A 16,155-nucleotide genomic window follows, 5' to 3' on the forward strand; every position below is an offset into this window, starting at 1 on the left:
CAAGTTTTTTAAATTAAATATTGTTTGGATTAAACGTTCACTCATAAAAATGTCTTTGTAAAACTTTAGAATCCTAACTTTAAATCGCAAACCTTGGCAATGGACAACAAATTTTCTTGTGTTTAGCTAATTTGTCTAAAATCTAGAAATTTTGTATATTTAAAGGTGATTTTGCAGAGAGGAAAAAATTTTTTTGTCCATTTCCGAAGGCTGGCAATTCAAAGACGAGATTTCCAAATTTTTGAAACATATTTTATGAGTGTACTTATCAACTACAACAATGTGTTTCCCAGCGTTTCGCGATGTCAAGTAGAGCAAGCATGATGGTCAAATATTCGAATTGCGATAAGGGGCATAGAAATGTTATATGCCACACCACATGCTTTTTTTAATGCCTTATCTTTATCTTAAAAGCATTACAAGAATCCCCGGCTCTTGGAAGTGGCGCCACAATGCAGGTCTCACACTCCCCTAGACTTGCTGAACTGCCGATGGTCATATGAGTAAAAATTCCCTTTTTCCCCAGAGGTTTTTCCATCTTGCGGAGTAACACACAATGCGGAAAGTGACCGATGCACAGAGGAAAAAGGCTTGAAAAATTAAGGAAGATTGACAAGTAAATAAATATTCTATATTTCCTGATAACGGTTTGGTTATTATTATTATTTCCATGAGCATATAAAAGTGCTCGTGTAAAATTAAATGTATAAATAAACAAGAAAGGAAGCTACCTTCGGCCAGCCGAAGCTTATATACCCTTGTAGAAAGAATACTCACTCGGTGCAGTTCCAGGGATTCCACTATGGGCAAAAAATTCGAAAGTGAGGCATTTTAAAATTTTTTTGTTCTTCAGTATTACATAAATGACCTTCTGTGGTTATTTACAATACTTAAAGGAACCTAAAATCCATTTTCAAAGAATTTTATTTGGCGTTTTTCGCTATTTTTTTCCTTAAGAAATTCGAAAGTTTGAAATAGGGTCACACGTTTACAAAAAGGGACGAAAAACTTTGTAGCTTTCACACCTCGATTTCTTTGGTTATTGTAAGCCAACCAAAAAAGTTTAAATATGGATACAAAGAGTGAAGGATTGTTAAATAAATTATAAACACTGAATGTTTATTATATGTGCTTTTTGTCCATTTGTTTGATGAGTTGTCGCTTAGTTTTTAGATGACAAATAAGAAATGTATTTTTGCTTTCTGTGGAGTGTAAGATGTGAGTATAGGAGAGTATAGGCAAGGTAAAAATAGGAAGTTATAAACAAAACAATTGCTAATCGAACCCTATCAATACTTTTTGCACGTTTTTGCACGTTATACGTAAAACCTCCATGTTGTAGTTGCATTCGAGTTCTGTCACTACACATTGCTTAATGTTTGTATCGGCAACAACCGGCAACAAACCGCTGTGATGGAATTTGTTTTGCAAACTATGAACGGAATCGAATTAAGCGATAGTCAGCACACAATAGTCAAAAAAAAATTAAGCAGATTGTTGCCTTTTTTAGTCGTAATTTGCCAAAATGTCATAGAATAATAGACCGATTCAAGGAAGAACATTTCCTGCGGCTTTCGTCGAACATGAAAATTTCATTTTTGGAAAAGGGCTTGCCAAGCGACAAACCTGGTCGCAAATGCCTAACTTCTAATGAGGCAGGACCACGATTAAAGCGTAAGGTGGCATCTCAATTGGCGAAAGAAAAAGAAAATTCGATGCCATTAATTTGGCATGGTGCTTCTTTTTGGCAAAAAATATCAAACAAGAAGATACTTCAGTTTTGTTGCGAAAGGCGTTAAATATGAAATATTTATTAACAAATTCATTTTTTTTATATCCTTGCCTTTAAAAGTAAATATGCGGCGTTGGCGGTTGATGGAGACTTGGTCCAATTCAAAATTTAACAAAAACAGAAATTGTATTACAGTTACCAACACAAACAACATTTTCTTTAAATCCTTGCCTTCAAATGTATATCTGCGGCGTGGGCGTAGGATGAAGATGTGGTCCGATTCAAAAAGCAACAAAAACCGAAATTACATCTTAGCCTTAAAAGTATATAACAAAAATTTTAGATTTGTATCTTTAAAACTGGAGTTTATGCCTCAAGGACTGAATATTTGCCCATAGTGGATTCCAGATTCAGCGTTTCGATTTATTTCAATTTTGTTTTTAAGTAGTCAAGAATTAAAACGCCTACTTCCTACAAAGTTACAATGAATTTTCTTATATTTGTTTGGGAGCCTTAAGATATAGTGGTCCGATCCGGCTGGCTCCGACATATGTACTACCTGCAATAGAAAGAAGACCTTCGGGAAAGTTTCATCGCGATAGCTTTAAAACTGAGAGACTAGTTCGCATAGAAACGGACAGACGGACAGACGGACAGACGGACAGACGGACAGACGGACATGGCTAGATAGACTCGGCTATTGGTGCTGATCAAGAATATATCTGCGTTGCAAACATCTGACTGAAATTATAATACCCTCTACAAGGGTATAAAAAATTATTTAAAAATATGTTTTTAGTAACACGTCCAACCTGAGACTTTGGTGTAAACGAAACCAAATTTAACTGTTTTGTTGTTTTTTTTTATTCAAATGTAAACTTGTATATTTTATAATTTTTGAGTAGCTAAAAACATTTTTCGTTCCCTACAAGCAAAAAATATTCTTAGCTACTCAAAAATTATAAAATAAATGGAATTAGTTAAGTAAAAGCCTACATAGGCCCCCTTGGTCTACCACATATGACAAGTTTTGGCTGTGGGCCGCATGCCAGATCCTACAGGACAGTTGAAGGCCTGGAAAAAGTCTTCAGTGCTCGATAAGGCTGCAAAAGCCACCCCTTTAGCAAAGGCCTTTTCATAGGAGCAAAGCGTCTGACCGAATCCCAGAAAGAAAAGCTGATTTGGCAAGAGATCTAGTCCAGGCATCTGTTCGTTGATCCTCGCATGCTTAGGATCCTCTAGAAGATGCTTTATATGGGTCTGGTAGGCAGCAAATGTCAGTCGCAGTTTACCCAAGTCCATTACGTTGTGGGCTTCATAATTGTCACTTGAAACCACGTACTTTCTGTAGTAATCCACAAAACAATCGATGCGCTTAGAAAATTCAGTTTCCTCTCTGAGGAACCACCGGTAGCTGGGCATAGATCCGCGAGTAATATGATAACCTAATGCGCCGAACTTCAGGGAGAATGGCCAAGAGTTATGGTAAACAGGCGGTAGCAGCCATGCTGACATTCCAAGGTCGTATCCCGACAGACGTTCCAGTGATGTGGAGTGCTCGGAGAATTCCGTAGAGTGACGGGTGCTGAATCGATTGATTTCGACACTGAGGCGTTGCAGATTTATATTGGTAGCAGCGTAACTACCGTCCACTATTTTCAGGAGGTCAATTTCCCGGATTATGCGATCGGTGAGTAAGTTGTACTCGGTAAAGTTGAAGAGAAATTTAATATGGGATTCCTCCAGAAGTTTCTCCTTTTGGGACTCCGAGTTCAACCAATCGGCTTTCTCCAGCGACCGTCGCATGCTCTTCTCCAGTTCCTCAACCATTTCAGATACTTCCAAATTAATTTCCTCACTGAAGAGCTCCTTTAAATAAGTTATATATTGTTTAATTTTAAATTTCTATTATCTTGGGTCTCCAAAACTCACCGCTATATCGAGTCTGTTAAATAGCAACGCCATAGCATTCTGCAGCTTTGTGGCGCAATAATCTCCCTGGTTTTTGGTGTCATTAAGTTTTGCGTCAAATGTGTACAGCAGCTTCATAGCTAGATAATTGGCCACAGCCTCAGGATACTGGGCACACATCTTGTCCATTTTGACGAAGTAGGAATAACAATAATTGCCCTCCATGGATGGATCCTGGTTCCAGACGATCTCATAGTAGTTAGCCTCTAAGGATTTGCAGTCCTCGAGACTGATATATGTATCCACCCTTATCGCCTCACGCCAGAATGCAAAAACACCGTCGATCACCTCAGCAATTTTGTCTTCGGATAGCCCAAACGCTGTTAGGTATCCTCGCATGCGCTCCTCGTTTTGTTGGTAGGAAGAGTGGCTGACGGTGGAGTTCTTTTGAATGATGGTGTCAAACCCCAGCTTTGGTTGTTGAATTAAGCTTGGGTAGAAAGGATAAAGATCGTTGAGCTTCTCCTGGAACAGACCCTCTGCACCGTAGTTGGTCAAGTGGGCACTCATGTTAACCCAGTTGAAGTTAGAGGCATTCCAGTTGGCCGCATCGACGGCAGGAAAACCTCCGATCGAGCGAATGAGGCTTAGATAATTCGGATCAGCAGCAGGAAACGGATAGAGTTCGGCCTCCAAACAGGCGTTGTAGAATCTTTGGGCCACCTCTAGTTCGCTGGTCACATTGAGAGACTCCGCCAGATCCATCCTGGGCAATAATTGTTTTGCCCTGGCCACCTGGTGCTTTGTGATGATATCCGGGCTATTCTCGAAGATCGGATATCGGAACTGCGAGTTGGGTACATAGTTTCCGCAGGCGTACTCGTAGAAATCGTCACATGGTTCTACACTCAAGTTCATGTAGGACTTCATGAGAGTCGCATGCGACTGTAGGTCATCGCCCTCCGTGGCAAATGTAATAAGGTAGATCAGTAGTCCAACCAATATTAGGTTAATCGCACCTAACCCAATTATTTTGGACTTCATGTTTACCAACCGATGTTGCATGGCTTATTTTTCCGATCTTACTGACCGATTGGTGAATTCAAAGCGCTAATTTATATTGTCAGCTTATTTTGAAACGTACTTCAGTTTATATGCTCAGATTAAAACTGGAAGTGCTTCTTATCTGCAAGCTTTTTAAATGAAATATTGTTCGGATTAAACGTACACTCAAAAAAATTTATTTGTAAAAATGAGAAATCTCGCTGATTAATCGCCAACCTTTGGCAATTCAATGGCGAGATTTCCAAATTTTTGAAAGATATTTTTATGAGTGCACTTATCAACCACAACAATGTGTTTCCCAGCGTTTCGCGATGTCAAGTAGAGCAAGCATGATTGTCAAATATTCGAATTGCGATAAGGGGCATAGAAAAGTTATATGCCACACGACATATTTTTATACCCTTGCAGAGGGTATTATGACTTCAGCCAGAAGTTTGCAACGCCCTTCAGACGTTTCTAACCACATAAAGTATATATATTCTTGATCAGCACCACGATTATCAGATACGCGTTACTCAGCTAAAGGGAGTGCGAAGGAGATGGAGATATAAATTGTCCGATTTGAAAAATTTCTTCTCCATTTTGATAGGTATTGATAAATACAATACAACAGAATTTTTACTTTTCCGAAATTTTTAATGATGTGGGCGCCAGACACTTTTTAAAATCATTTAAGGCGATTGTGGGGTCTTTTTATACCCGTTACTCGTAGAGTAAAAGTGTATATTTTATTCAAAATTTGACAACCACATTTTTGTAGACACTTTGACAGCAAAACAAACTTAGAAATCATTTCCCCTCCGAAAGTTGGCAAATTTTCTCCGCTTTGAGGTCCTTTTTCTCAGACTCCTTTCCTTGGGAAACTTTTCGGTAAACGCAGTTCAAACGGGGAATCCAAAGCGAGTACGACTTTATCGTATCCATCAAGTTAAATGTCGTATGTTCATAGAGTTATTAGTTTCAAGAAACCCCGGATTTGTTAAAAATAAATAGTTTCCGTATGCTGCAGCTTAGTGTTGTTTTTTATTCAATAAAAATCTTATATTTTCGATAATTATTAAGCAGATTCGTTTGCGTGTGGGGAACTATTGTTTGAAAAATAACAGGGACCGTAAATAATCATTATTTGAGATTTTTATTTTAAAAGGCCTACTGAGGTTTTTACAAGTTTTAATCAACAATTTAACTGGTTTTTATGCACTTTATAGACATGAACAAATAACAGTTAATTTGCTTTCCAGATTTGTTAAAATGCATATACTTTGTGGACAAGAGTAAAAAGAACGTTATTTTTGACGTTTAAAACAAAATATCACAGTAGCCTTTTTAAAATAAAAATCTCAAATAATGATTATTTACGGTCCCTGAAAAATAATGCTACATTCAGATGATCAAATTATTTTATCATATTTAGGATTGGCATGAACTTAGAAAACAAGTAAGCCAATAATTTTCAAACATTTTCTATGAAAAATCATAACCAACGTAGATAATTTGGTTCAAATAATTTGATTGTCTGACCGTAGCTTTTGTCTACCACAGACGACAAGTTTTGGCTGTGGGACGCATGCCAGATCCCACAGGGCAGTTAAAGGCCTGGAAAAAGTCTTCGGTGCTCGATAGGGCTCCAAAAGCTATCTGCTTAACATAGCTTTTGTCATTGAAGCAAAGCATCTGAGCGGATCCCAGAAAGAATAGCTGATTCGGCGACAGGTCTAGTCCTCGCATCCGCTCGTTGACATTCTCTTGCTTAGAATCCCCCAGGATATACTTCATATGGCTCTGGTAGGCAGCAAATGTCAGTCGCAATCTACCCAAGTCGATCATTTTGTCGACGTCATCATATTCACTTGAAATCACGTACTTTTTGTAGTAATCCTCAAAACAATCGACGCGCTTACGAAATTCCTCTTCCCGGTTTCCTAACCACCGGGGGCTTTCGATGGAATCGACAGTGATGAGAAAACCTAATGCGCCAAATTTCAGGGAGAATGGCCAAGAGTGATGGTAAACAGGCGGTAGCAACTGCGTGTATAGGCCAAGGAACTTTTTCGACAGAAGTTTTTGTGATTTGGAGTGCCTGGAAAGTTCCGCAGAGTGACGGGTGCTGAATCGATTGATTTCGACACTGAGGCGTTGCAGGTTTATATTGGTCGCAGCGTAAGTATTGTCGACTATTTTCAGGAGGCCAATTTCCCGGATTATGCGATCGGTGAGTAAGTTGTACTCGGTAAAGTTGAAAGGAAACTTAATTTTCGTTTCTTCCAGCAGTTTCTCCTTTTGGGACTCCGAGTCCAACCAATCGGCTTCCTCCAGCGACCTTCGCATGCTGTTCTCGAGTTCCTCGACCATTTCAGATACTTCCAAATTAATTTCCTCACTAAAGAGCTCCTTTAAATAATTTATATATTGTTTAATTTTAAATTTCTATTATCTTGGGTCCCCAAAACTCACCGCTATATCGAGTCTATTGAATAGGAACGCCATGGTGTTCTGCAGCTTTGTGGCGCAATAATCTTCTTGGGTTTTGGAGCCATTAAGTTTGGCGTCGAATGTGTACAGCAGCTTCATTGATAGATAATTGGCCACCGCCTCAGGATGCCGGGCACACACCTTGTCCATTTGGACGAAGTAAGAATTGCAAGATTCGTCCTCCGTGGATAAATCCCTGTGCCACACAATCTTTAAGTAGTTAGCCTCGAAGGATTCGCAGTGTCCATATGTGTTATCTTCTTCCACCTTGATTGCCTCATGCCAGAATGCGATAACACCGTCGATCACCTCTGCAATTTTGTCCTCTGATAGCTTAAAGGATCTTAAGTATCCTCGCATGCGCTCCTCGTTGAGTGGGTAGGAAGAGTGGCTGACGATGGTGTCTTTCTGAATGGTGGTGTCAAACCCCAGCTTTGGTCGTTGATCTAAGTATGGGTGGAAGGGATAAACGTTGTTCAGCTCCTCGTGGACCAGACCCTCTGCCCCGTAGTTGGTCAAGTGGGCGCTCATGTTAAACCAACTGAAGTTAGAGGGATTCCAGTTGGCACCATCGACAGCAGGAAATCCTCCAATCGACCGAATGAGTTTTAGGTAATTCGGATCAGCAGCAGGAAACGGATGGAGATCAGCTGCCAAACAGGCGTTGTAGAATCTTTGTGCCACTTCTAGTTCGCTGGACATATTGAGAGTCTCCGCCAAATCTATTCTGTTTAATAATTGTTTTGCCCTGCCCACCAAGTGCTTCGTGATGTCATCCGGCCTGTTCTCCGAAATCGGATATCGGAGCATAGAGTTGGATTTATAGTTTCCGCAGGCATACTCGTAGAAATCGTCACAAGGTGCTACACTCAAGTTCATGTAGGACTTCATGAGATTCGCGATTCCCTTTTTTTCGCCATTTGTGGCCATTATTAGTGCGATCAGGCTAATCAAACCTAATCCAATTTTTTTGTATTTCATCTTAATTTTTCCGAACTTGGATGACTGGTCAATTCGAAGTGCGAATTTATAATGCCAGCTTATTGCAAAACTAACTTCCTTTTATAGGGTCAGATTGGAACTGTAAGTGCTCCATGTCTGGACAAGTTTTTTAAATTAAATTATTTTTTTATAATAGCTTGTTCTGACTTTCATTCTTATCTACTTCAGCAATGTGTGCCCTTGAGTTTTGCGATTTCAAGTAGAGAAAGGATGTGTGGTCAAAGTTTCGCACTCCGATATGGTATAAAGTACTTTCCAAACGCCTTGCTAATTTTTTGCAATGCCTTATCTATATTTTATAATCATTTTTTGTATTATACTCCACATAAATAATTCAAAAATGTTCCATTCTGATAGGCGTTATCGAATCAGGAAACGCAGAATTCGACAGTGACCATGAGTGTTCATTTGACCCTTTTATTAATTAACTTTTATTTTTTATCAATATTAGTTAAATACAAGAGTAAGTTTTATTAATGAAAAATTGGAAAAAAAATATAGGTATATTCCTATTTTCTAAAAAATTTTCTCCAAATTAATAATTATTATTATTTCGACAAATTGTTAAATATCTTTTTGACAGCTGTACACCATTGTCAACCCATCGGCCAGATTTTTCACCTCGATCAATAAATCTTTTTAGTTAAGTAAAAATACAGATTCATTTATGACTTTGCGCAATGATTTTTGCAGTGTGGCGTATCTGAAAAATTCTTGGCTCGATGTCTAAGATGGTTTCCCACCTGGCTGCCTGGTTGCATTGAATGCATACCTTCCACACGCCCTGAGGAAAAAACAGAAAAGACCGAGGAAGAGCAACTCCCCTGACATGTTGGTCACATGTCAAACGCTTCGATTTTTTCCCATTTTCCATGGAAAACTTTCAGCCGGAAGCGGGGGGGAGGAAGAGGAGAAGCAGGGGGCTGGTGGCGAAGTGACATCCTCGCCAGATTGACATTGCTTGCTCCCCCGATAGATCGAAGTGACGGTCGGATGGGGGGAGAATGCATTGTAGTCCTTGCACCTGCTCGGAATTTCCCCGCCTCCCGCGGTCGTTGAAATGTTTAATGTGGAAATGTTGAGATTCCCAATCAAAGTTATCACTATTCGACGAACATATCTCTGACACGGGCTTAGCTTCCGACAATCGAAGAGCAACGTTTATTGGATACCTCTCAGTGGATTGTTATGTCTGGGTAAATATTTTGCGACCTGAAAAGCTAACATATGAATGCGAATATGCGTCACTCTGTGTGCAAATTTCACTCGAATGCACCTCATGTGTCATCTGCGCTCGGAATCCTTCGCAAAGCTATGCAAATTAACACGCTTGTCAGCGCTTCCACTCATCTCTTCAGGATACTCTTCAAAGGACTCACTGCCTCACTAATTAAGTCTGTTCCAAAGAAGAGGATAAAAGGTAGCTTAAGCTTTGATAACTTTTTGCCGGTGCTCTCTGGCAATCTGTTTGGATTTTAAATAGGCCAAAATCTCATTTGCTATACAGCTTTTATTTATATTTATTAGAAATTCGAATTTAATGATAAATGTCGGTTTAATCTTATTTTCACTGAAATATTTAAACGCCAACAACTTATATACCATTTTAATTTAAATAATTAAATTTAAATATTATTTAAGCAGACTCTTTTCTGGTTTAAACTTTGAACACACTCTGAGTTATTTATTTGGAAGGAGTAGAACTCATGTTGCCTTGCTTACAAATTTAATGAAAATTTTCCATTACGCTTTCAGGGCATTGGCCACATCGGTGAGTCCTCACTCCGCTGTTTTCCTCGTTCTATTAAGAGCTTGTCGCTCGGCTGGCGGAAAATGCATGCATTTGACGCGTTTGCTTAGCTGATTGCGGTCCTTGTGCCCTGCGGCGTGGAAAGGAGGAGGATCGGATGGGGTACCATATTCATATCTCTTGGCCACACGCACAGCGGCCAAGTCTGGAGGACAGGGCACAGACGACATGGCACAACAAAAAGCGAATTATATTTTCATATTAAACGACGTATGAGTAATCCCTCGCTCGTGGAGGGGGAGGGGAAAAGGACATGCAGGACATGGAAATGCCATCGCCGCAGCCCCTGCCACGACTTCCTCACCCACCCGTAACTCTCATTTATTTATAGAGTCCTCTAGAGTCGAGCGCTAATGTCGCTTCCATAGCAGATTGCAGATTGACAGGAAGCGGAAAAGGCCAAATCGAAATCGAGATGTCGGGGATATCAGGGTAATGCTGGCGGAAATCGTTTAAATATTCATGCTTATAAATAGGTGAAGGAAATTACAGTCCTACACTCGTCGTTCAATTTAAAAAGCAAACGGCACTCAAAGTGAGGATCTAGGAAAAATTATTCAAACGCCAGCCTGCAAGGTAAACATTCCAGAACTTAAGTCAGATATGCCCAAATAATTCCTTAAATTTATTTTAAAAAATGTTACCCTTTTCTTTATTTTTAAATTTCGTTTATATTTCTATTCAAAAATATTAATCGTGTTTCTTAGAGGAAAATGACCAATAACGAAAATTTTGCAAAGCAAATACTGGGGAGATTATCACTAATTAAGTTCTATGCTAAGCAGAATAATGTAACTTAATTCCAAGCTTAGTTTATGGGAAAATGCAATAAATGATAAATGCAACAAGACCTCTTAAAGTGCAGTGAAAGTACATACATACATACATGCGTTTCAAGTCAGCATTCCTCAATTAAGCTCGAGTGTGGAAAATAGTATTCGAGTGGTGGGCATGAAGTGGGCTTGGATTTGAAAGGATGTGTGGGGAAATGCACGAGAGTATGGCTTCAGTTTGGTAAGTAGGCGGCACACAGACAATGCAAGGCACTTGGTTAGAGGGGAGTGTGTGGCATTTAAAATTAATTGGGTACTCATGAGGAAATGCATGTGGAGGATGTGGGAGGACACTTACGTAAAACGGCACAAGGACCTGCTACCTGCAGCTAATTAGCCCAGGCGGACAAAAGCAATGCACGATGTTTGGACTGTCGATGATTCAGGAGTCAGGATACTGATTTCTGATTCTGATTGGCATGCATTCTGGCTCACAGACACCAATGCAAACACAAACACAGGCACAGACACAGGCACGAATACGAATACAGGCGACATAATGGTGTGCGTGTTTGTGTGCGGACTCAAGCACACAAGCACAAATGGCGGTTCGCGTAGACAAACATGACGTAAACCCAAAAAAGTATGCTACAAACTTGGTTCGCCTTTCGCTTACGATTTCTACTCTTATTTTGACCGTTCATTGAGGTTCGTTTTTTTTCAATATCTCTCAAGTAGATTTACTTTTTCGGTTTTTTGATTATAATTTCGCTGGCAATGGGTTTCCCCTTTTATTCTGCAAAGGAAAACATCAAAGAACAAACATTTTAGTGGGCGTAAGCGCCGTCGGCGTGTCACTCCGACTCGATGGCGACATCAAGGCCATTAGGCCAAGTCAACTAACAACACTAACAAAGTGGGCCACATGGAAAAACACTGAATTAAATGAGAAAATATCGCCCGCAGATACTTCGATTTGCAATTTAATTTCACGGTATTGCACAACACTGCTTTTGCGTTCCGAATTGGCTGGAATCAAGCGAAAACAACACTAACACTTTCTAGCATTGGCTAAAATATTAAGGCCTTTGTTGTTGGTAGTACCACTTTAAGGGCTCCTCACTCGCCCAGTGTTCCTTCGATCCGAACTCGCGACTATAACGCTCGAAAGCCGAGGACGGACTGAAGGAACTCCGCCAAAAGGACTCGCCGCTCGAGCCTCCTTTCGGTTTCGTTCGTCGTTCGGCTCTTCGAGTGGGTTTCACTTGGCACTCGGCTGTTTGAGTGGATTTCAGTACTACCATGACTGCCTTTATGGGTGAATTGTTGCTTTGCCTTCCTGTCGTTTGCCGCTTGCATTTTATTCGCGCTTATTTCCTATCCTTTTTGGGATTTTCAGTTTTTGTGCGACGTGATTCATTTCCGGTTTCGTACGGAAGGGACTTAAGGTGAGTCGGATGCCACAAAAAATCATTGAAATGCCCACAGTTAACATTTTATTTATGCGGAAAATAGTGGAAATATTCGGGTATTAATTAAAACAACAAAGTGATTGAGGTTTATGTTCTTCTATGTTATTTTAATGGGTACCAATAAATAAGTGTAACATAATTATAATTAAATAGTGTTTACGTTTTAAATCAAAAATATTAATTAATTTATACTGAATATATTATTAAAATTATGATTAATTAAAACTATTTAAATTATTATGCTTATACATTCCCACTTTAATTTTCTTACAAATGTTGATTAGATAACAAAATCAATTTAACAAAGTGGGAATTAAATTGAAACGCTTTACATTTTCTTTGTGTACCATTTTGTATTATTAAATTGGAACAAAAATCATAAAATTTGCATGCCAATTTCACGCCCTGAATAGGGGGAGTAGGGAGGGGTTTTTTCGGGGGGATTAACCCCTTGGGCATTGGCTGCAAATGAGTGGCTTGTTTATGAGTGGGACGCAGCTTAGCGAGCATCAAATGGCCAGAGGTGTCTGCCTGCGGGAGTGTGTGTGCGTGAGGTGTCTGTGTACACATACACATGGAAAGCGAGAACAGATGGTTCGGGCAACCTGTTGGCTTTTGGGTATAAATTTAACCTGCCTCCGCTTTTGTTACCTATGTATGTGTGTGTACATTTGTGTGAGTCGCTCTTGTTTTTTTGCCGCCCTTTAGCCATCCGTTATGCTCGCAGCGCACCAACGGGTCGTATGCGCAATTATTGCCTTAATGGCTTCACTTAAATCTTAACCCCAGTAGACCCTGGTTTCCTTAACCCTACAATGCAAGCGGTTCCCTTGAAGTCACTCATTTCTTATGTGAAAGTGTGTAAGTTTTACCCCAACGGACTTTCTAGTCGTTCTTAAAATATTTCTGCAAAATCATAACGAAAAGTAATAATATTTTGTGAGTTAAATATTGTGTGTATTTGTTGTTGTGAAAGTAACTATTTAATTAGTAAAATTTTACAATTATAACAGTTGATTTTACAAAGTTTTGTTTTGTGTGTATAGAAAACTTATTTTAAAATAAAGATTAGGCATTGCAAAAAATGAGCATATCGTGTGGCACATACTCTATACCTTATCGCAATGCGAATATTTGTGCATATATTATTTCTCTACTTGAAATCTCAAAACTCAAGGGCACACATTGCTGTAGTAGATAAGAATGTTATTATTATTAAAAAAATATATGTTGTTCAAAAAACCAGGGAACGTAACTGTTATAAGTTTTATTTTAAAAATCACACTTTAACAGTTATTTTCTGATTTGTAAAGTAAAACTCAAAGAATAACTGTTATTTTTTGAGTTTTATAATAAAAGTTGACAAATAACAGTTATTCGTCGTGATCAAAATAAAACTCAAACTTGATTTATGGCGATTTTGTGGGTAAACAAATTTTTAAAAAAATATAGGTATAAAATATGCGCGGTTGCCCTTTTTAACAAATTTTTAGTAAGTTATAAAAAGCACGGGTATTATGTTTTTTTTAATTATTTCATTTTTTCAAAAATGTCAAGGGAATAACTGTTATTCATAAAAATCAAAAAATAACAGTTATTTTTTGAGTTTTATTATAAAAATCAAAAAATAAAAATCATTACGGATTTGTAAACTACAATGTCTAATAAAAATTGTGGTGTATTTAAAAAATTTTTAGGACCCTTCTAAGTGCGTGATTTTTTTGTATGAAAAATTTACAATAACAGTTATTTTCGTTCCCTGCAAAAAACTTGCAAAACTTAGAGTTCCAATCTGAGCCTATAAAACGAAGTTTGTTTTTCAATGAGCTGGCAGTATAAACTCGCGTTCTGAATCGACAAGTCGGCCTATAAAATCGGAAAACATACAACATCGGTTGGTTAACATGAAATTTAAAATAATTGGGTTAGGTGCGATCAACCTAAGGTTGGTTGGACTACTGATCTACTTTATTACACTAATATTTGCCACGAAGGGCGATGAGAAGGGAACAGCGTGCTCAAAAAGTGATTACCTACAGTCTCATGTGGACCTCATGAAGTCCTACATGAACTTGAGTGTAGCACCTTGTGACGATTTCTACGAGTACGCCTGCGGAAACTATGTACCCAACTCGCAGTTCCGATATCCGGTTTCGAAAAACAGCCCGGATGACATTACGAAGCACCTGGTGGGCAGGGCAAAACAATTATTGAACAGGATGGATCTGGCGGAGTCTCTCAATGTGTCCAGCGAACTTGCGGTGGCTCAAAGGTTTTACAACGCCTGTTTGGGAGCTGATCTCCATCCGTTTCCTGCTGCTGATCCGAATTATCTAAGCCTCATTCGCTCGATCGGAGGTTTTCCTGCCGTCGATGGTGCCACCTGGAATGCCTCTAACTTCAACTGGGTTAACATGAGCGCCCACTTGACCAACTACGGAGCAGAGGGTCTGTTCCAGGAGGAGCTCAACGATCTGTATCCTTTCCTCCCTTATTTCAATCCACAACCAAAGCTGGGATTTGACACCACCATTCAGAAGAACGCCATCGTCAGCCCTTCTTCCTACCCACTCAACGAGGAGCGCATGCGAGGATACCTGAGATCCTTTAAGCTATCAGAGGACAAAATTGCAGAGGTGATCGACGGTGTTTTCGCATTTTGGCGTGAGGCGACAAAGGTGGAAACATTTATCAACTTTGGGGACTGCAAATCCTTGGAGGCTAACTACTTTGAGATCGTCTGGAACCGGGACACATCAAAGAAGAGCAAATTTTGTAATTATTACTTCATCGAGATGGACAAGGTGTGTGCCCGTCATCCCGAGGCGGTTGCCAATTATCTAGCGATGAAGCTGCTGTACACATTCGACGCCAAACTTAATGGCACCAAAAACCAGGCAGATTATTGCGCCACAAAGCTGCAGAATACTATGGCGTTCCTATTTAACAGACTCGATATAGCGGTAAGTTTTGGGGACCAAAGATAATACATATTTAAAATTTAAAAATTTATAATTTCATTAAAGGAACACTTTACTCGAGAAATTCAGTTGGAAGTATCTGAAATTGTGGAGGAACTGGAGAAGAGCATGCGAAGGTCGCTGGAGGAAGCCGATTGGTTGGACTCGGAGTCCCAAAAGACGGAACTGCTGGAAGAATCCCATATCAAATCTCCCTTCAACTTTACCGAGTACAACTTACTCGCCTATCGCATAATCCGGGAAATTGGCCTCCTGAAAATAGTGGACGATAGTTACGCTGCGACCAATATAAATCTGCAACGCCTCAGTGTCGAAATCAATCGATTCAGCACCCGTCACTCATCGGAACTCTCCAAACAATCCGAATCACAAAGACATCTGTCGGAAGACTTTCTTAACCTATACACTCAGTTGCTACCGCCCGTTTACCATCACTCTTGGCCATTTTCGCTGAAATTCGGCGCATTAGGTTACCTCATTACTCGCAGCTCCATCAACAGTTACCGGTGGCTTATCAAACAGGAAACTGAATTGTCTAAACGCGTCGAATGCTTTTTGGATTACTACAAAAAGTACGTGATTTCAAGTGACAATTATGGAGCCTACAGAATGAGTGACTTGGGTAGATTGCGACTGACATTTGCTGCCTACCAGAGCCATGTGAAGCATATCCTGGGGGATTCTAAGCAAGAGAATGTCAACGAGCGGATGCCAGGACTAGACCTGTCGCCGAATCAGCTATTCTTTCTGGGATCCGCTCAGAGGCTTTGCTACGATGACAAGATCTATTTTAAGAGGATGTCTTTTGCAGCCTTATCGAGCACTGAAGACTTTTTCCAGGCCTTCAACTGTCCCGTGGGATCTGGCATGCGGCCAACAGCCAAAACTTGTCGTATGTGGTAGAGAGAGTCAATCGCGGGTTGGGGAAGGCTTATAG

At 39.7% G+C, this 16,155-nt stretch overlaps 2 protein-coding genes across 2 annotated transcripts; one reads left to right on the top strand and one right to left on the bottom strand.

Annotated features, from left to right (window-relative positions):
- Nucleotides 1–5,352: 5,352 nt before the first annotated feature.
- Nucleotides 5,353–7,784, bottom strand: LOC108068558 (endothelin-converting enzyme homolog). The gene is made up of 2 exons (XM_017158208.3): nt 7,163–7,784; nt 5,353–7,099 (listed from the first exon to the last, which is right to left on the bottom strand). The coding sequence occupies exons 1-2, from the start codon at nt 7,709–7,711 to the stop codon at nt 6,242–6,244; spliced, it is 1,407 nt and encodes a 468-aa protein (XP_017013697.3). The 5' UTR covers nt 7,712–7,784; the 3' UTR covers nt 5,353–6,241.
- A 6,357-nt stretch (nt 7,785–14,141) lies between these two features.
- On the top strand, nt 14,142–16,132 carry LOC108068552 (neprilysin-1-like). The gene is made up of 2 exons (XM_017158195.3): nt 14,142–15,200; nt 15,264–16,132. Exons 1-2 carry the CDS (start codon nt 14,142–14,144, stop codon nt 16,119–16,121), a joined length of 1,917 nt encoding a protein of 638 aa, XP_017013684.2. The 3' UTR covers nt 16,122–16,132.
- Nucleotides 16,133–16,155: the final 23 nt, after the last annotated feature.

The sequence above is a fragment of the Drosophila takahashii genome, chromosome 3R (assembly GCF_030179915.1).
Source record: "Drosophila takahashii strain IR98-3 E-12201 chromosome 3R, DtakHiC1v2, whole genome shotgun sequence".
Lineage (NCBI taxonomy): Eukaryota > Metazoa > Arthropoda > Insecta > Diptera > Drosophilidae > Drosophila > Drosophila takahashii.

What these genes read in the sequence shown, in the direction of transcription:
- LOC108068558 (XM_017158208.3), bottom strand. Translation starts at nt 7,711, where the DNA reads ATGAGCGCCCACTTGACCAACTACGGGGCAGAGGGTCTGGTCCACGAG. An exon ending in TCAATAGACTCGATATAGCG is followed by an intron (nt 7,100 to 7,162) that starts GTGAGTTTTGGG and finishes AATTATTTAAAG; the next exon opens with GAGCTCTTTAGTGAGGAAAT.
- LOC108068552 (XM_017158195.3), top strand. Translation starts at nt 14,142, where the DNA reads ATGAAATTTAAAATAATTGGGTTAGGTGCGATCAACCTAAGGTTGGTT. An exon ending in TTAACAGACTCGATATAGCG is followed by an intron (nt 15,201 to 15,263) that starts GTAAGTTTTGGG and finishes ATTTCATTAAAG; the next exon opens with GAACACTTTACTCGAGAAAT.